This window comes from Camarhynchus parvulus, chromosome 21, assembly GCF_901933205.1.
Source record: "Camarhynchus parvulus chromosome 21, STF_HiC, whole genome shotgun sequence".
NCBI lineage: Eukaryota > Metazoa > Chordata > Aves > Passeriformes > Thraupidae > Camarhynchus > Camarhynchus parvulus.
In genome coordinates, this window is record NC_044591.1 from 4,068,096 (window position 1) to 4,086,980 (window position 18,885).

General features: G+C 46.4%; 1 protein-coding gene across 4 annotated transcripts in view; it reads right to left on the reverse strand.

The window, feature by feature from the left end:
• CAMTA1 (calmodulin binding transcription activator 1) overlaps positions 1-18,885 on the reverse strand; it is a 248,199-nt gene that overhangs the window by 47,324 nt on the left and 181,990 nt on the right. For all 4 annotated transcript variants that reach the window (XM_030963985.1, XM_030963987.1, XM_030963986.1 and 1 more), the window contains one exon: positions 8,986-9,139. In XM_030963985.1, the coding sequence (XP_030819845.1) occupies positions 8,986-9,139 (154 nt within the window). The remainder of the gene's footprint in view (positions 1-8,985; positions 9,140-18,885) is intronic.

Sequence of the window (18,885 nt, forward strand, 5' to 3'; positions counted from 1 at the left end):
GCAGATTTTGGAAAGTGCTGATAAGTGACAACATAATTTCCAAGGTGTCCTGACGTCTGGCAGCTTCTTTCAGAGAGTCTTTGCCCTAGTCTGTCAAGGCACGTTCCTTGCACGTTGTGTTCTAAAATCCCTAAACCAGAATACACAAAATCAAAGCTGAAAGTCTCATGGATTTAGGCTTTGTAGCAAAGCCCCAGATCTCTGTGTGGTGAAGGTTCCTGATGTGAAGGGGGAAATCCTGGCAACAGCAACTTGGGCTGATGCTCCTGGTACAGCTACAGGCTGGGGCAAAGCCAAAAGCAGCACTGTGCAAGAGATCAGAGCAAATGAAGGGATGTTTGTGACATCTAATGGTCACAGGGGCAGCATATCCTGTGAACAGTCTTCTGTTCTTGTCTCTGATGCTGCTCACTGAGTGTGTCACACACAGCTGGTGGAACAGAGCTCCTGGATCTGCTCTGTGAAGCAGTTTTATTGCTTTTTTGTTACCTGTTGCTGTATTGCCTCCTCACCCACTAATGTCATTTTGCCTAACAGCATCTCACCTTGGTCTAATTTTACACTGTAGAATTCACATTGCTATAGGCCAGGCTGGATAACCTGCAGAAATACTGTAAATCAGGTTTACAAGTATTCTTCCCCATATCACCATTTAAAGTGCTGCAGATAGTTTTGTAATAAGTCCCTCTATGTTTGTTTGGTGACCACATTTATTGTTATCGTACCCAACAGATTTTGCTTCCCAGTATATTCACAGTTTTGGATTTCCTCTTAACACTCAGTCTCTGTTATGACATCTAAGTTAGACATGCTTGCCACTTCACTTCCTCTGCTCACATTCATTTTATTATTTAAGATACATTGTTCTGTCACCAGTGATATTACGTCTAATAAGTGATGTCCAAATAGCAATTTTACAAAAAATACCTTGTCAGTGAGATCAGAATGCAGTCAAGTATTTTGGATGCTTTCAGCTATACGACACAAAGTCACTGAACTGCAATTATTATTGAGAAACTTTGCATTAGGTAATTTCTGGTTACTTCAGAAATGCTTTTTGCTAAAGAAGTGAGCTGGTGTCCGTGTTGCTGGGTACAGAAAGTGTTTTACAGCAGGATGGCAGTGCTGCTCCCTACTGCTGCTAAATCCTGGGATGAGCAGAGCATCAAGGGGGCAACTTTGGGAAGTGAATCATGGCTTGGGGTTTGTGTATTTATGATGATGGTTCTTAAGTCTGAATCAAGCTGTGAGCTAGGAGCTAAGGCATAATGGACAGCTTTAGAGCTGGGTACTTAAGAGAACCATGCCTATTATTTTCAGGTCCTTCCAGCATAGCAAAGTCCCATTGAGGATCAATTGCTGCTGAGGAAGGTCCTTCTCCAGCCTTGCTCCAGCTGATCCTAAAGGGCTCTGGCTCCAGCTTCTGTCCACGTGGTGCCACTTTTTTTTTTGGTACTTATGTTCCCCATATGCTATGAAGGTTATAAAATAAAAAGCCAGTGAAGGGTGACAGATTGCAAAAAAAAGAATGTCTGGATGCTTAATGCAAATTATCCACTATCTTGGCACATCCAATATGCAGATTTTCTTCCTCCCTCTTTTAAAGAAAGACTCCTGTGCCTGGTGAATTGTTAGTACTGAATACCAAACACTATCAAGATGGCTTTTAACATGTCACGCTTGGCTTCCTGACACATAATGAATCAGCAGGAAAGGAGATTTCTATAGCGAAGAAAGTGCATTATGAAAGGAAGGCTAATAAAAAGCATACACACAGACTCTTCCTGCTTCTTAGTGGTTCAAGAAGTGAAACCACTGTAGAACTATGTTTGATTAAATATAGCCATAATATAGGAACACAAAAGGGAAAAAAACAAAGTCTGAAGCTTAGCAGAAATTCTGGAAAGGATTTTAATCCGGATTCCTGTTCAGACTTGAACTGCATTTCTTGATAATTTAAAATGAAAGCTGTGAACTGCTTTCCTTTTCAGTGATAGCATGGAGGGCTCCAAAAGCTGCTGCATTACAGCAGCAACTCATTCCTCCTGCCACACACCCTCTGCACAGTGCCTGCAGCACAGTGCAGCCAGGCAGAGTTACTGGTGCTGCACTGGGTGCCGAAAGGAGAGAGCTGAGGCTGGGGGAAGGTCCACAACTCAGAGTGCTAGTGCCCAGCAGCTCCTGTTCATTAGCACTGCCAGGACCTTGACCACCATGAACAAAGGAATGAAAGATGATCTGAATTACCAACAAAAAGGCTGCTCAGAATCCAAGGGAAACTTGCACACAGAAACATAACAGACTGTCCAAGTTTCTTACACCACCTTGGCTATTTCTGCCTTCTTCTGCTGCTGCTGCTGGGGGTACTCAGTCCTCCACAATTTCCTGGCCTGCAGTCCTGCTGTCTTGCAGATATCTTCCTCCTCCCCATCACCTGAACTCTACCTCACTGTCTCATCATCACTCTAAACACCATCAACACCTGTTTCCCTCTTTCCCTCCCTGTGGTTTCTCTACCCTAAGCAAAATTTGTCCCTAAAATACCCTGCCACATTTAAATCTGATCATTCCACCCTTTCTGAATGCTCTTAGACATTTCTCTTTGCCACTCCAAGCATTTTACACTTCCTGGTTTTATTCCAAAGACCTTGCTTTTCCATACCACCCCTCAGAACACAGCTTACACATACATGTATGGGTACAGGACATTATGAAGCCATTCTCTATGCCCTCCACGTGGCTCCTCTGCCCCAGTTTGGTAAATCTTTTGTTACTTGAGTAACAACAATGAGATCTCCCCCATGAAACTGGTAAAGTGGATAGACTGATAGAGCTGGAATATCTAAAATCATCAAGGTCAGGTTTCTGTTTGACTCTGCCTCCTGATGTATCTTGACAGCCTGCTGCACGCCCTGGTGTCAGTCATGCCCTCAGCCCCTCCTGACCCACACAAAGTGCTTTAAAAATCCCCAAAGTGCTGCTGGGAGTGTGAGCAGGCCCTTTGTCCAGGACCCATTCCTGCCTTGCTGCCCACATCCCGCTCCACAAGTGCTGTCACTGAGAGGTGTTTCCATGGCGATGGTCAATTGGAAATGGCAGCCTTGTCTCTTCCATTCCCACTGCCTTTCTCTTGACAGAAGTAAAGGCCTTGCTCTGATTTCTCAGTTTGGCTGAAGGATATTTCCATTAGATTTATCCTTCCGCACTCAGACGCCCACACACAGCTTAGCTTTGATTTTCCAGCCTTCCATTTCCACTCGTTACTGGTTGTGAAGGACGGCTTTACCTGAGCCTCAGTGCTGGGGACAGCAGTGACACCCCCTGCATGCTAATGTCCTGCACGGACTCACAGGGGCGTTTTGCTCAGAGCTGTTCTTTACAGAGATGTCTGCCTTCCAAAAAAACACTTTTCCTTGAAGGTTTACTCAGATGCAGCGGGATGCTCACAGGGGCTGGGCAGACGTGCTGGCCAGCATCCCCTGGAGAGGGACACGGCTCTCCAAAGCCGCTGGGCGCAGCCCTCCCGCCCGTTTGCAGACGCGTTAAATGGGAGGCTGCGTGCACATGGAGGAGCAGAGCGGCAGCCGCTTCTCCCGCTCGTCCTGTGTGGTCCTCGCCCTCCTCCGGCTGCGGCTCAAGGGCACCATCACCATCACCATCACCATCCTCCTCCTCCTCCTCCGGCTGCTGCTGCCAAGAGCAGCGGGAGCGGCGCACGGCGGCCGCCAGGTGGCGCCAGCGGATAAGGAACGGGACCGGGACCGGGACTGGGATCAGGCACCGGGACCGGGACTGGGATAGGGATCAGCACCGGGACCGGGACTGGGATCAGGGCCAGGACCGGGACCGGGATCAGCACCGGGACCGGGACTGGGATAGGGCCGGGACCGGGACTGGGATCAGCACCGGGACCGGGACTGGGATCAGGGCCAGGACCGGGACCGGGATCAGCACCGGGACCGGGACTGGGATAGGGCGATCAGCACCGGGACCGGGACTGGGATCAGGGCCGGGATCAAGCACCGGGACCACGTGGCCTCCCCATTTCTCTACTGTTATTTTTTAATTTTTTTTCTCCACTTTAGGGTTTTTTTCCTTTTTTTTTTTTTTAGGTTTTTGGAGGTTTGGGGGTTTTTTTTGTGGGTTTTTTTTTTTGTTTTTTTTTTTTTTTGGGGGGTTTTTTTTTTTTAGCAAAAACTTGCTTGGCATATTTGCGGGAACAAATTCCTCAGAGAGGGCTTTGAGCCTTTCCCGAGGCTCCCAGCCCTTCTCCCCAGGGCTCTCCCCGGGGTCCCAGCCCTCCTTCCCCAGGTCACATCTCGGGGGCACTGCCAGGAAGGTTTGGACTGACACCTCTGCAGATGCTCTGGGACTGAGTCTGCCAGTCTGCCAAGTGTTAACAGAGGAGATAAAATACCAAGGAAGAACAGGAAAGAAAGGCTGGTGTGCCTGTAGCCTCCTCAGAGGTTCAGCAATTGCTGCATCTGGTTTAACACCCAAGTTTTAGGGGTCAGGAAAGGATTTGGTTTAGGTTTCCTCAGGTTAGTTTCCATTACTGATAACGGTGAGTTCCTACTGGACTGCTGTCAGCACATTGGGATTATTTCACTTTGGTGTCTCCAAACACAGCTGAAAGGCACAACTGAAACACAGTTCCTAATTTTGTTCTTTTGCAAAGTGGGACTGTCTATGGAAGGTGAAACTCATTACAAGGGAAACTTTCCCTACAGAGTGGCCCATTAGGCATGGGATCAAACTTCCTCTGGGGACATAAAGGCCACTGCAGATCTCAGAGGGAGAGGAAAAGTGTATTCCTGCATGAGCTGCACTCCTGCAGTGGTGCAGGGGTTGGGGGGAGATGAGAAGCTGAGCAGTGGCTGATGAGCAGGAGGCTGATGCTGGCCACACAGGCAATGTGAGCAGGGGTGCTCAAAGTCCAGGTGGTGGGTGGATGTAAGAACCTATCTAGCACCTTCTATCATGTTCTCTTTTTAATAAAAACTCAGACTATTGCAGTAAAACTGGATGTCAGCATTACTAAACCCAATGTTTTTTTAAAGAATCCACATTGCTTTCTACGTGGTCAGCTGAGCTAAGCTGGCAAGCTTCAGTTTCCATTGAGGGGCACTTTGGAGCTCAAACAAACTCCTTGGGGAATTGTGAAATTCGTCCCATGTAGCATTTTTGTACAACTGATCTTTAAGATGAAATATAACCCCAATCCTTAAATAGAGTTACTGAAATTAAATATAAATTCAAGCCAAAGCAAAACTCCCAACAACTCAGTTCTCCAAAATGCATTAATTCCAATTGCTGCTGTGTTTTGTTCTGAGCTACAGGGGTTTGGTGCCTTCTCCAGTGATGAAAACACAGGGATGCAGGTTGAGGTCACCTCCAGGAGGGCTGATGGCTTCACTGACACAAAATCAGGGACTCTGGGAGAAGGCAAGAGCAGCCCTTGCCCGTGGGCTGATGAGCACACATGGAATTTCCAGCTTGCCCAGCTGTGGCTGTGTGCAGGCAGCACAAACAGGAGCCCTCAGCTCCTCTGCAGCAGAGAAATGCAAAAAGCTTTGCCTCTGAAAGGAAGATAGCTCTTAATTATAGTGGACCTGGAACAAGGATTGCAACGTGGCACCAGCTGTGAGCTTTTAAGTCAGCTTTGCCAGCTGAAGGATGAGAGAGCCAAAAGGGGATGATTTGGAGAAACCCCCAACATGAGCTGGCCCACAATTTGCTGATCATATGGAGTTTATATACAGAATTCTGCTGTGATGGATTCTGCCACTGAATTTGCTTTTACCACCAGATGCCTCTAAGGACATCTGCTAATCTATTCAGAGAAATCTCAAAGCAAGACTGTAATGGGGCACAAGGGGGGGAGGAAATTGAAAGTTATGCCAAATTGAGGCTCATTCTTCACACCAGGCATCCTGAAATGACTTACAGGTGTCTCGGACCACATTCCTGCAGAATTTTCATGGATTATAGCTATTTACTTTACACTGATGTACCCAAAAGTTGCATTCATACCAAAGCAGCACACACACACGACAAGCCTTTTGCTTGAGACACCCAGCTGGGATGCTCCCAACAGCTGGATCACCCCAGCTCTGGCATCAGGGGAGGTGTCACAGCCTTCCCTGGGCTCCCTGACCTTGCTGACACTCTGGGACAAGGAGCCTCCTCTCCAAGCCTGCAAGGGGGAAGGAATCATCCTGTGGGAGGTCAGGGATGTGTATGGGGCCTTCCAGGCTCACAGGCTTCAGTCTTGAGCACTGCCAAATGGAGGTCTGACAAGCCAACAGTGATGGTCCAGAGAAGGCATCAGGAGGTCACGGACAGTGTGAAGGCAGCTGACAAACAGATTCCAACTCCAAAGCCATGAAAGCTGAAGTCAGGCTGATTAATTAATTATTTACAGCCTCAACTCAGCTGGAGGTATTGAGAAAACCTCAAATCCTTAGAGTATTTGCAGCATTTACCTTCCGTGGATGTTCAGATGGGTTCATTTCATAATTAGTTCACACACCATCTACGTTAGAACAAGTTAATGCTCTTTCTTTCTACAAAGCTCTCAGAGCTCTATGGCCACTCCAAAAGGTGAGGTTTTTATCCATAAGCACAGTGGCAGAATGAGCAAACACCAGCCCTGCAGCCAGCCCAGAAGCTCTCTCTGGGTTCAGCAGTGTCCTTCAGGAGCAGGCAGAAGCCGCCTGTCAGCACCCAGCCTTCAGTGCCCTGCTCTGCTCAGGGAGTGACAAGGCTGGCACCAGGAGCTGGTGCCTGCCCCTGATGCTGCTGAAGCCTGCAATGACTTTGGGATGATGCAGCAGGGAAGGAAAAGGGAGCTGAGCAAATTATGGATGCAAGAAATGTAAACAAACTCCCTGATCATCCCAGCCAGCGTCTCTGTGCATTTCAGGAACAACAGTTTGATGTATTTATCTAGCTTGGACTCCAGGACTGATGCTGCTCACCCTGCCAGCCATCTGCCACATTGCTTTGAGTTCTGCAGGCCAAGAGAACGTGCTCCCACACCACTGACTGCCTGCTACCCTCCATTCTGACAGAAAAGCTTTAATACCTGACAGAGGTCAACAGCTTCAACACCTGACTTCAGCCCAGGCTGAGCAGGACTTAAACAGCTCTTGTCAGTGAGTCAAGAGCTGGACACTGCCACCAACCTCTGACCAGGAGGAAGCATTTTCCCCAAGGAACTAATATCAGCTTCTCTCCCTTAATCCTGAATGACATCAGTGATCTGAAATGGGAACCCACCTGCAGGTCCAGAGGCCTTGGACCTCTGCACACACCCTGGCTGTAATCATCACTAATGTGCCTTAAATGAGAAATTCTCAGAAAACAAAATAAGCAACAAAACCCCCACACAGCTTCCAAGTCCAGAGGAATAAAACACAACAAACCCCAACACAGAGCAGGTAAAAGGGTGAGACTGTCACTGCACCAGCCACACCACGCACAACGCTTTGATTAAGCCATTGACAAATCTGCTTTAGGGCAGAGAAATTTGGAAACATCAGGCAATCAAACTGTGAAGTCTGTGAAAGAATGTGATTAATGCAAAAATGTGATGAAACTAATGTGCTTGGCTCCAGAATTTCATGGCACACCCTATAGTGGAACCAAATCTGATGGCTTCTTGGCGAGCAGTGCCCCTCTGTGCTCCCCAAACAGTGTTATCCATGTCCTCTTTGTTTTCTAGGTCTGATCAGAATACAAAGCTTTTATTGGAGCTACATTTCTAAGGATGTGTTTCCCAGGATATGCACCCATAAAAAGAGACGTGTACATGCATATATACTCTGAATAATTGCACAGAATTTCACTCTTCCCTCCTGAGACATAAAAGAGCCAAGTGTTATTAAATTTACGGCGAGTTCGTTGTAGTTTTCACATAATTTTCTTGATGCACTGCAGATTTTTTAACAGGCTGCTGCTTCCTTTCCTGTTTAATGTTAAGGTACTTGTCCAGTCTCAGCTATACCAACATCCTGGATTTCTGTCTGAGTTTATCAGCCCCAGGGGCAAATGTGTCATTTTCTCTCCTCCTCTGCCCTCCAGCTTTGTGTGGAAAAGGAATACATGGACCTGCAGAGTTCAGGACGCAACAAAGGACTGCAAACTCAGATTACCAAGGCTGTGGTCAGCACAAGGCTGATCTTTCACGGATGGCAGAGACACATCAGGATGCACTGCATGGCTGTGACCTCCAATTACATGAGGCTGAGCATGACACCAGCATCCAGGCAGGGGCAGAGGGCAGGAGCAGAAGCAGACCTGGTATTTGTTGACTCACATTTGGTATTGTGGCTTTTGCAGTTAATTTTCTCTTGGTTACAAGCTCACTTTATGTCTAATTTTTCTTTCATTGCAAAAAGATGTTCGTGTGCACATTGGAATGTGCTCTCCAGGGGAAGACACACAATATAACTGTGATGCAAAGGAAAATATTATACACCAAGGCAGATGCAGAGGGGTTCAAAGAACTGCCTGTGTGAGGGAAAACTTCCCTGTCACTCTGCACACCTTCTCTGAGCAGCCTTCTCTTTAGGCTGCAAAGTCCAAAAGTGTAGGAAATGATGCTCAGTTCAACACACTCAGACCTATGGGGCCAAGCTACAGCACCTCACTGTGCCCTGACAGTGAGCACCCAAACAGGGAGTGCCCTTGGGGGAATCCACCTGCCAGAACCACACAGGCTCTTTGCAAGTGAGCAGGTGCCTACAGCCCTAGAATGTGCAAAAACATCGATACAATTTTCCCCCAGTGTGTAGAGGGAGACCTCTTTGGGGACAGTCTGGGCAGCTCCCATACCATATATCCCAGAAGTGTTTAACATTGGACAGAAAGTGCAAGCAGATGCAAGCTGAGTTGGATGGACAAATGACTCCTTCATAGGATGTGAGAGACACTGGACACTAAACACACAGCAAAGGAGCAAAACCAGCTCCAGATACTCACACATGGGTTTGAGCTGCCCGATGAGCTCCTCTTTTGTCCACTTTGCCCATTCCTTCTTGTCGGTGTTGATGGAGCACAGGATGGGCCCGCAGGGTTTGCCGCAGTCCTCGATGGCCGGCACGTTCAGGTAGTGCACCAACACAATGTCTGGGTTCTGCAGGGACAGCACAGCAAGGGTTATGTTGCTGGGGTCAGCCTTCTCTGCATTTAACTTCCTAATTAAATCTGGGACAGCAAGCATCATGAGCAGAGCCCAGATTGTACAGGATTTCCCCGAGATAAGAGCTGTTCTTTAAAAGAGGAGTGGGTCACCGTTTGCACATGGCTTCCCCCATCCTGAGGGCCCTCTGCTTGCAACTCTCCTGCTCCACTGGTATGTTCAGCATGAACCTCTTTTCCAACCTTTGCAACACCAAATACCTGGAGTATTCCTATGAACATCACTGACAATGAACACCAGGGAATATGCTTTGGTTTAAAGGACCTTTTGTTTGTTTGAGACAATGCTTCCACCAGTTCTGGTCCACATCAGTCTTATTTGATTATACAGAAAGCCACCTGAGAACGTCAGGAACAGCCACACTCTCCATACAGTGACAGAAAAGAGGAGGGAAGAGGAGGAGGCTCACAAACAGCATCACAGAGCACCCCAAACATGGCCTCTTTACAGACAAGCCCATAATTCCTTGTCTTTTGGAGATGTTTGCAAACTGCAGAGGGTTGGGACTGGAAAAACCCATGGCAGGACAGCTGCAGGAGGACAGAGGTGCTGGCTCCTGAAGGGTGATCCCTCAGCTGACCCCACAGCTGATCCCACAGCAGATCCCACAGCTGAGCCCACAGCTGATCCTGCAGGTGGATCCCACAGCAGATCCCACAGCTGATCCTGCAGGTGGATCCCACAGCTGACCCCACAGCTGATCCCACAGCTGATCCCACAGCTGATCCTGCAGGTGGCCCACAGCTGACCCCACAGCTGACCCCCCTCCCCTCTCCCCGTGGGCTGCAGGGTCAGACCCTGCCCTGGCACACTGCGGTGCTGTCCCACCACACCTGGAGCAGGAGCTGAGCTCTGTCCCCACCCTGTGAGTAAATGAATCATCTTAACAGCAGCAGCAACAGCAACTCTGCCAGTTCCCCAACAGTGTCCCAGGGAGATTGTTCAATAGATAATAACAAGATTGAGGAGATGATTTCTTTCCCCTAAGTCATTTACTCCTAAGTTCGCAAACTTTAATGACTGCTTTGGAATTATTTATAAAAATAAATAGGATAATGGTGTAATTAAAACTCTAATGTTTCATTAATGCTGTTAGAGCCCTGTTCCGAGGGGGAGTGGGAACACAACCCATCATCCACTTGCACAGGTTGTGCTGATGGGAGCACTTGCTTATGAAACCAGGGGAGAGCAGGAGCAGGACAGGGACACCTTCACCAAGGAGAGCTGAGGAGGGAACTTCTGGCGGGCAAAGCACTGAACCCAGCACACTGGAGCTGCACCAGAGCAACCCCGGGCAGGGGCAGGGTGTGTGTGGGGTGGCCATGACCCCTCTCACGCACCCTGCACACACAGGGAGCATCCTGCACATCCCCAGGACTGGGGGGCTGGTCATGGCTCCCAGCTCCTCCAGGCTGGACAAGAAGGTGCTGGCAGTGGGGAGGGCACTGGTGTGCAGCAAGATGAAAAGCAGAGCAGCCCCACAGAGCATCCCCTCAGTGACCAGATACATCCCTCTGTCTGGAGTACAAGCTCAAAAGAGCTTAGGAGAAATTTCCTTAGGTTAGGAAAATACGCAAGCAGGAACTTGCATTTTCTCCCTCTATGGATAGAACTGCAACCAGGGGATTCTCAGTGAAGATTCTGTGAGAGAGCATTATCAAATTCTTGCAGCCAGTGCTAAAAGAGTTGTACTGCACAGGGAAGAGGCAAAGAAACCTTGTAAGGAACGGCTAAGAATTTATTTCAGAGTGATTTTGGGAAGTGCCAAAGCAAAGAAAACTGTTGGCTCTTCTATTCCCAGGATTCTTCTGCCTTAGGCTGTAAATGCAAGATGTGGCCAGGGGTGTGTGTTCTATTGCCATCTGTCAGAACCAGGTGGGGCAGTTTTTATTTATCCCTTCCACAACCAATCCTCCATCCAGGAGATCTCTTCTGTCCATGGCCAGTGAGTGTCCCTGCATGGCTGATCAAATTCCATCATCCCATGGGGAGATGCTGCGCCCAGGGGAGGAGCCAAACATTCCTACCTGGATCCAATCTGAGGTTTGGAATAACAGAGACAGCCTTTTGCACTGGATCCCCAGAGGAAGACCAGGTCCAGCAGCTCTGGACCTTCAGAGGAAAATTCCACCCTCTTCCAGGATCCCAGCTCCAGCAGAACCACAGCTGGCACTGCAGGAGGGCTGAGCCACCATGGGATGGGACTGTGCCACCACTCTGACACACAGGGTGTCAGGTCTATTCTGACTCTGTCAGTGTTATTTTGTATTACTGCATTTTTATTTTATTTTTAATTTTTATTTTTCCTAATAAAAACCCCTGTTATTCCTACTCCCATATCTTTGCCTGAGTGCCCCTTAATGTCAAAATTAAAATAATTCAGAAAGAGATTTAAATTTTCCACTTCAAGAGAGGCTCCTGCCTTCCTCAGCAGACACCTGTCTTTTCAAACCAAGACATCTTCTGAGACAAAAAACTGGACCTTTTGTGTCCAATTTTGAAGTATTCAAAACCTTCTTTTTCACAGGCACATCTGCCCCAGACAGAGACAGCCAGAGGACACAGAAAAACCATCACAACCTCTCATCCTACAATGGGGATGTCTGAAACATCACAGTTCTCATGCATAACTCAGAAGAGGTTCAGATAGTAAAAATGATTACCCATACACCCAAATAGTCTCTATCAGCTAATTTAACATCATTAGGGATCTAGATGATGAAGTAATAAAAAGTAATATGCTTCAGAGATTTCATGTAAATACACCTCTTGCTCCCAAGGAAGTTTCAGAGAAGGGAGGAAGGACACAGCAGTGGGTGATGTGGCAGTTCTGCACTTCCCTCAGGTAAGCTGTATTTTTCCCACCCTGACAGTGCTGGTTTGTCACCAAGCAGGTCTCCTGGCTTCAGTGCAGCACAGGCAAGTGGACCTCAGCAATGGACTGGCACTGGAATTTATACTTTTTATATATAAAATAACCACAAACCAAACAGGTTTGTTCCTTATGCCTGCATCTAAAAGCTGACGTCAGAATGACAAATCTCATGAATGCCAATCTACTTGGTGAACTGAAATGTTTTGACACAAATGAACAGCATACATATGTTTTGGAAAACTCATAATTAGCAACAAATCACTATTTGTGATGACCTACCAGGAGAGCAAGAGAGATGTGAAAGACTGAAAGAAAAAATACAAATGTAACTTCCACACAGGAGAGGCATCAGGAGAGTGGGCACGCCAGGGCAGAAACCCTTCACTGGGGTGGCAGGGGGGAATGAGGGGAGCCCTGCACTGGGCTGCAGATGGCTCTGGAAATATTCCTGCTGGAAATCTGCCCATCATCCCAGCGCCTGCAGCCTCAGCAGAGTTGCTCTGCTTCCCCCAAACCCAAGCTGAAGGTGCTGCCATCTGTCCCTGACCTGGACAAGGCTCCTTGGCTTCTCCTGCCTCCTCAGTGTGGCACAGGAGCTGCCTCCACTGCTGCTGGGGGTAAGCAGGAGATGGTGCAACAAGTGGTTAAACACAACAAGTCGTTGGTTTTGATGAAGAAAAATGCAACTGCAACATCTGTCTGACTCTTGTTTGAAGCTTCATCAGCACTAAGTGGTCAATAAATCAGACTGGCATGGCGTTACATTTCTGCCATGGCTTAACCATTAATCTAATGCCAGTTCCCATGAAAAATGAAGGAGAAAAACTTTGTGATAGTGAAAGTGTATACACATTATCCAGAAAGGGATAATGGCACGTAATGGTGCTGCAGCCCTCCATCCCAGTGGCTGGAGCAGCCTGGCAGCCTCCTCTGCTGCCACCACACAGCATGGAAATCATCTGACTGAAACAGGGATGCTTTGTTCCACCAGCCTGCTCCACGTGGGGATTTTTCACAGGAGCAGAAACACCAAACTGGAACAGTTCCAGCAGGTGGGGGCTGAGGGCAGCCAGCACAGGGCTGACCAATGCTGGGGTGAAGGAATGGTCAGTTCCTGCAGAGTTCCACCATCGGGGAAACTCTCATTTCAGCAACCACCTTTTGCTTCTTCTTCTTCTTCTTCTTCTTCTTCTTCTTCTTCTTCTTCTCTTCTTCTTCTTCTTCTTCTTCTTCACTTCCCAGAGTCCCCTCCAAGGGGAAGTCTCCCTTCTCAGGGAGAATAATCACAAAAACCTTCTGCCTTACCAAAGCATGCTGGTTCGGTTCTCTTCTATTTTTCTTTTAAAAGCAAAAATCAAAAGCCATTTCTGGCCAGCTTCCAGCTGCTCTTCAGTTGCTCAGCCAAGGCAATCAGCTCAAGGCAAAATCTCACTGGCAGGGGCTCCCAAATCACCGATGACCACAGCTGAAGATAATTTTCTTTGGAAAAATACCTCTGAGCTGAAAGTTTTGCATTTGTACTCCCTGCTGGAAGGATGAAAGGAAGTAAATCATCCTCAGGTGTGAAGAGATCAGTGAATTTAATCTCAGCCAAGGAATTACCCCCAAATGCAGCCACTTGCCCTGACTGGCACTGGACATTTGTGTCAGTTGTGTTGTGTCAAAGCTGTGAAGCCCCACATGTGGTGAACGCAGCCTGTTCCAGCTCTGATGGCTACACCACAAAGCAGAAGGGTGGGAGGAGAGGAGTGTGACAGTGGGATGGACAGGCAGCTCCTGTGCTCCACTCCCTCCTTGTTCACCCCCAAAATTATAACAGTTTTTTTCTTTTTTTGGCAGCTATTCATTCATGAGGTTTACTTTGTGTTGCTCAAACAATCCAAAAGGCTGAAAAGGAAATCTTAGTTTTCTGGGAAGATAATTTCACATCCATTGCTGTGGGGTGACTATTAATATTTGGATGAATATTTGACAGATTATCGCCTCCAAAAAAAGCTAATATAAAGAGGTCCCAAAAAAGCCAATATAAAGAGGTTTCTGTGGTTTTGAGGGGCTACCATTACATGATGCTTCAGTACCCACAGGTAACTCAGGGACAGGTACTGGGAGTGCCTGTGTATCATCTGTATGTTATCTAAAAATCAAACCAGTGAATGAAACTATTCCTAGACACATGGATGACAGAATCTTCTGCTATTTATAGCAATGTCTTTCTGGATGGTTTTCTCTGGATTTTCAAAGGTTTGAGAGCAGAGTCTGAGATAGCTGAAGAAAAAGGCACAAATATGTAACACACATACTGAACTAATGGAATTTTTTCAGGGACCAAATGCTAGCTTTGGGCAGATTATTGGTTTGAATCCCAGCAATTTCTTTATCCTTGAACTAATTTCTAATTGAGGTCATGCTATGGAAGGCAACCTGGTGGCTGATGCCTTAGAATATATTAATCTTCCACACTAACTGTGAAAACAAAAAATAATCCACTGCCTTTGAGCACACAACCTACTGCCTTAATTTATCTAGAGCTGAGCATGTTTAATTAGGGAGAACGAGACAATTACCAGAGACATTGCACAGCCCTGGCACCTGAGCTGAAGCACTGGAGCACAGGGAAGAGAGTGGGACCCCCGAGCCAGACACAAAAGCAGTTGTTGTGCTGCAGAGCAGGACTCCTTCTGCTGGAAAATCCCTTTTAGCTGGCACAGAACCTTGAATTAACCTTGTCCCCTATGGCTCCAGCTGACAAAAGAGCTGCTGGACCTTCTGGCCCTTCCATAGGAAGAGAAGATGCTTGGAGTCAGCCAGCCAGGGAGACATTGGTGCGTGTGTGGGTTTAAATGGAGTTAAATCCTGACACACACTGAGGATCTCGTGCCACTTGTCACTGTCCTCACCTGGGTACAGGAGCTTTGAGCCATCCCCACCATCCCCACATCCCAGCCATGGCTGGGGTCTCAAGATTTATACTCTATAGATACAATGCTTGTCTCAAAAAACTGGGAAAATGACTCCGTGTCAGCCAGTCCACAACTCTGACACAGAGTCATTTTCCCAGTTTTTCAGCCCAAATTATTTTGAGTTTTTCTGTTTGTTTAAGTTCAAGAATTTTGAGACAAGAGACTGGCTACAGGACAATACAGCTCCACGTACTGCGAGTATTGAAAGGCTTGGAAAGCACAAAATTATTTTGAGATTACGAGATTTCCTGCAATTGTTTTAAAGAGAATCAAGATTTCATCTGGCTGTATACTTTATAACCTGTTCCCCAGTTCCTCTTCAATACCTTGGTAAGGGCACAGCACACAGAGCAGGCAGCATTTAAATAGCATGAGCAGAAAAGTGAGAGAGTCTTAATATAGAACAAACACCAAACACTCACTAATACATCCTCAAATGTGATACATCTGAAGATATTTTATATAGAAAGAGCTGCCTCTAAATACTCCTGAGGATCATGTTTACTTAATGTACACTTTGAAAGACACAGAGAAATAACATGCAGTAATTCCTGGCCTCCAAAGTTCCAAAAGAAATTGATTTCTGAGATGTTTTTATCTTTCAGAGCAATACGTCTAGTCTAGTAAAAGGTGTAACAAGAAGATGACGCTACACAACCAGAAACATGCAGCAAAATAAAACAAAAGGCACTTCTCTTTCTCACACAGGTATTATTCTTCTGGACAATGGAAATTTCTTTTCATCTGTGTCACCTCTCCCAGCTGGAAGCTTTAACTTACACAGGCAGCTGACAGGGACAAGATAATTCTGCCATGAGCTGGGACTGCATTTGTTTATCTGGGAACATGCAGGGAGCTTTGCTGCTGACACAGAGGTCCCAGGGATGGAGATGCAGCAGGGAAATCTCCTGTCCTTGCTTATTGCCCAGAGACCATGATTCCCAAGAAATCGTGAAAGTGATTTCTTGGAAAGGTGTTGTGGGTTGTGAGGGTCCCCAGGACGAGGTGAGAGATGAGAATTGACTCTAAATTTTCAAAAGGCTGATTATATTATATTATATTACATCATATTTTATGTTATGTTTTATGTTATGTTATATTATAATGATATACTAAAACTATACTAAAGAAAGAGAAAGGAGACATCAGAAGGCTAGAAAGGAATGATAATAAAAACTCGTGACTGACCAGAGTCCCGACACAGCTGGACTGGGATTGGTCATTAAGTTAAAACAATTCACATGCTGGGTAAACAATTCTCCAAATCACATTCCAGAGGGGCAAAACATGGAGAAGCTGAGGCTTCTCATCTTGCCAGGAGAAGAAATCCTGGTGAAGGGATTTTTCATAGAATATCACAGTGACAGGAAGGTCTGAAGACACTCAAGCACTTGTGGTGTTGGTACTGCCCAGCACACAGGGCATCAGCAGAGCATCCCTCAGCACAGCCTGGCTCCAAGAACCATGGTGGGCTCCAGAGCAAGGCTTTTTTCCAAACCCATGGTTTTTTCTGTCTCTCTGGATTCTGCAAAGACCAGCCTGAGACTTTCACAGCTTTGAGCTGTCGGTCAGAGGCAGCTGACTCAGTTAATAACCTTCTACAGCTATGCTGTGTAAAAACACAACCATCATTAAAGCACGCAGAGAAAACTGAGAGAAAGCAACCTGCCCTACTTCAGCTTACTCAGAGTATTCCTTCTTAACACCCCCACTCAGGAAAAGTGTAAAACAGCAGCACCACTGCCTTTAGCCCAGCTGCTGCATGCAGCACCCAGTGCCTCTACAGGGAGACAGATCTGCTGTGGAAATCACCAAGGCATCTCCTCCTCCTCCTCCTCCTCCTCCTCCCTGTCACTTGCTCTCTGCAGTTTTACAATTCATTCTGCAAAAGCCTTGAGGATTTTCAAACAATAGTGCTGAGGGCAAAGCAAAGGTTTCTTTGGGTTTGAACTCCTCTGAGATACTCTTCCTGACAAATGAGGCTTACTATAGCACACACATCTCTTGCCACACTGAATATATTCTGCTACTCCAGCTCTCCACCACTTTGCACAGTGCCTCTGTGTTTTCCTATGTTAAACCTGTATACTGCAACCATTTCCAGAATAGTGGAATTTCTCCTGCAAGGAAAGTGGTGCAGAGAAGAACATCAAAGCTGTAAGATATTTCAGTGTCCTACACCTGAATTGTGCTTTTCATTTTCAAAACATCTCAAAAAATTTCCCAACTGATACAGCCCAATTTATACATCAGGATTACTCAATTTAACAGCAAAACATGGCTTTTTTAGAGTAACACAAAGAAAAGGCTTGATTGCCAATAAAGCACCAGTAAGGAACCTCCCAGGCACCAAAACTGCAGATGTGGAGCAGATTTCTGCCCTGCAGATGCAGGAATACTTTGAAATCATGTTTGGAATCATGCTGCCCATGCGCACACAGGCAAAATCCCAACAAATCACAGACACAGATGTAAATATTGAGGTACTGCAAATGCTGTAACAGTGCTGCTCTCTTTGCAGGCTGCTGCTCTGGAAAAGATTTGCTACTGCATTTGGACTATTTTTCCCCAGAAGTGTGAGCCAAAGATCCCTCAGCTGACATTTGTGAGGACTCTTTATTTTTTTTTTTTTCTTTCTGAAGTACAGAATCTCTTCTCCCTCTTTCTGTTTTTATTGCAACCTTTACATGGGAATTCTGTCATTGCATTTCAAACGAGCTCAGGCAGAGCTCAGCTCAGAGCACCCCATCACTGGCCAGAAATGCCAGCATTATAAATCATGCCCCAAGTGCCTTCTGCCCTTTCCCAGCTCACCCAAGCCAGAGATACAATAATAGTTGATCTGAAATAAGAAGAAATTTTAATTTCAAAGCTCCACTGACATTCACCAAGTGCTTTCAAAGTTTCTATCAACAGAATGCTTCCAATTCTAGTTGGAATGAAGAGGGTGCAAGTTTTTCTCTCAAGCTGATGGCCCAGAGTGCCTCAATAACACTATTATCTGTTAAATATTAATGCATTTCTGTGAATTAAGAGCAGTTCTACGGGCACCTGCAGATGCACCACATCTCACTTTTTTAATTGGTATTGTTGTAGGTGGACCAAGTAATAGAAAGCTGACATTTCCAAATACCAAACAAGAAAAGCCCAGGAGAATGTACTGAGAGCTCGTGATAAGCTTTCCCTACAGAGACATGCTGTCCCTCAGCACTGCTCCTAAAGCTTCAGCAAGCTCCAAGCTACTTTTGTGCATACAAAAATGATTTTAAATAATTTCGAAGAGGATTGCCCCTGAGTGCACTGCAGCAGCACAATGGACTAAGGATGTGTCCAAGAGTTGGCCCAACTGCTCAAGGCAGCAGAGCAGCATTTGCCAGGGTGCCAGAGGCCCCCAGCCCCACACATCCCACCAGGAATGGAGCTCTGTGCAGTGCTGTGCTGGGAATGGTGGAAGTTTGACAAGAAAAATCTCACAGATATGTATGATTAGCAGAAAGATTTTTAAATGTAGAGTCTGATGAAGGAATAGAGATGGAAGCAAGTTTTGATATAGAAGAGAAGAATTGCTGAGCCAGTCTTACTGGCTAACCAAGGAGGCAAAGGCTGTGTTAGTTAGAAGGGGCTTTTATGACTTAGAGCAAAGGATAAACCCACCCCAAACAAGAAGATGTTTTTACCAAGCAGAAAGATAGCACAGGCAAACAAGCCTGCCAATGTGGCAAGTAGAAAAAAGGTCTCAGAGTTTTCCACTGCAAGAAAACTGAAAACCAACTTCTAGCTTAAACTGTAATGTACTAACTTGTAGTGATTGGAGAATAGCAACATGAATATGGTAATTATAGTAG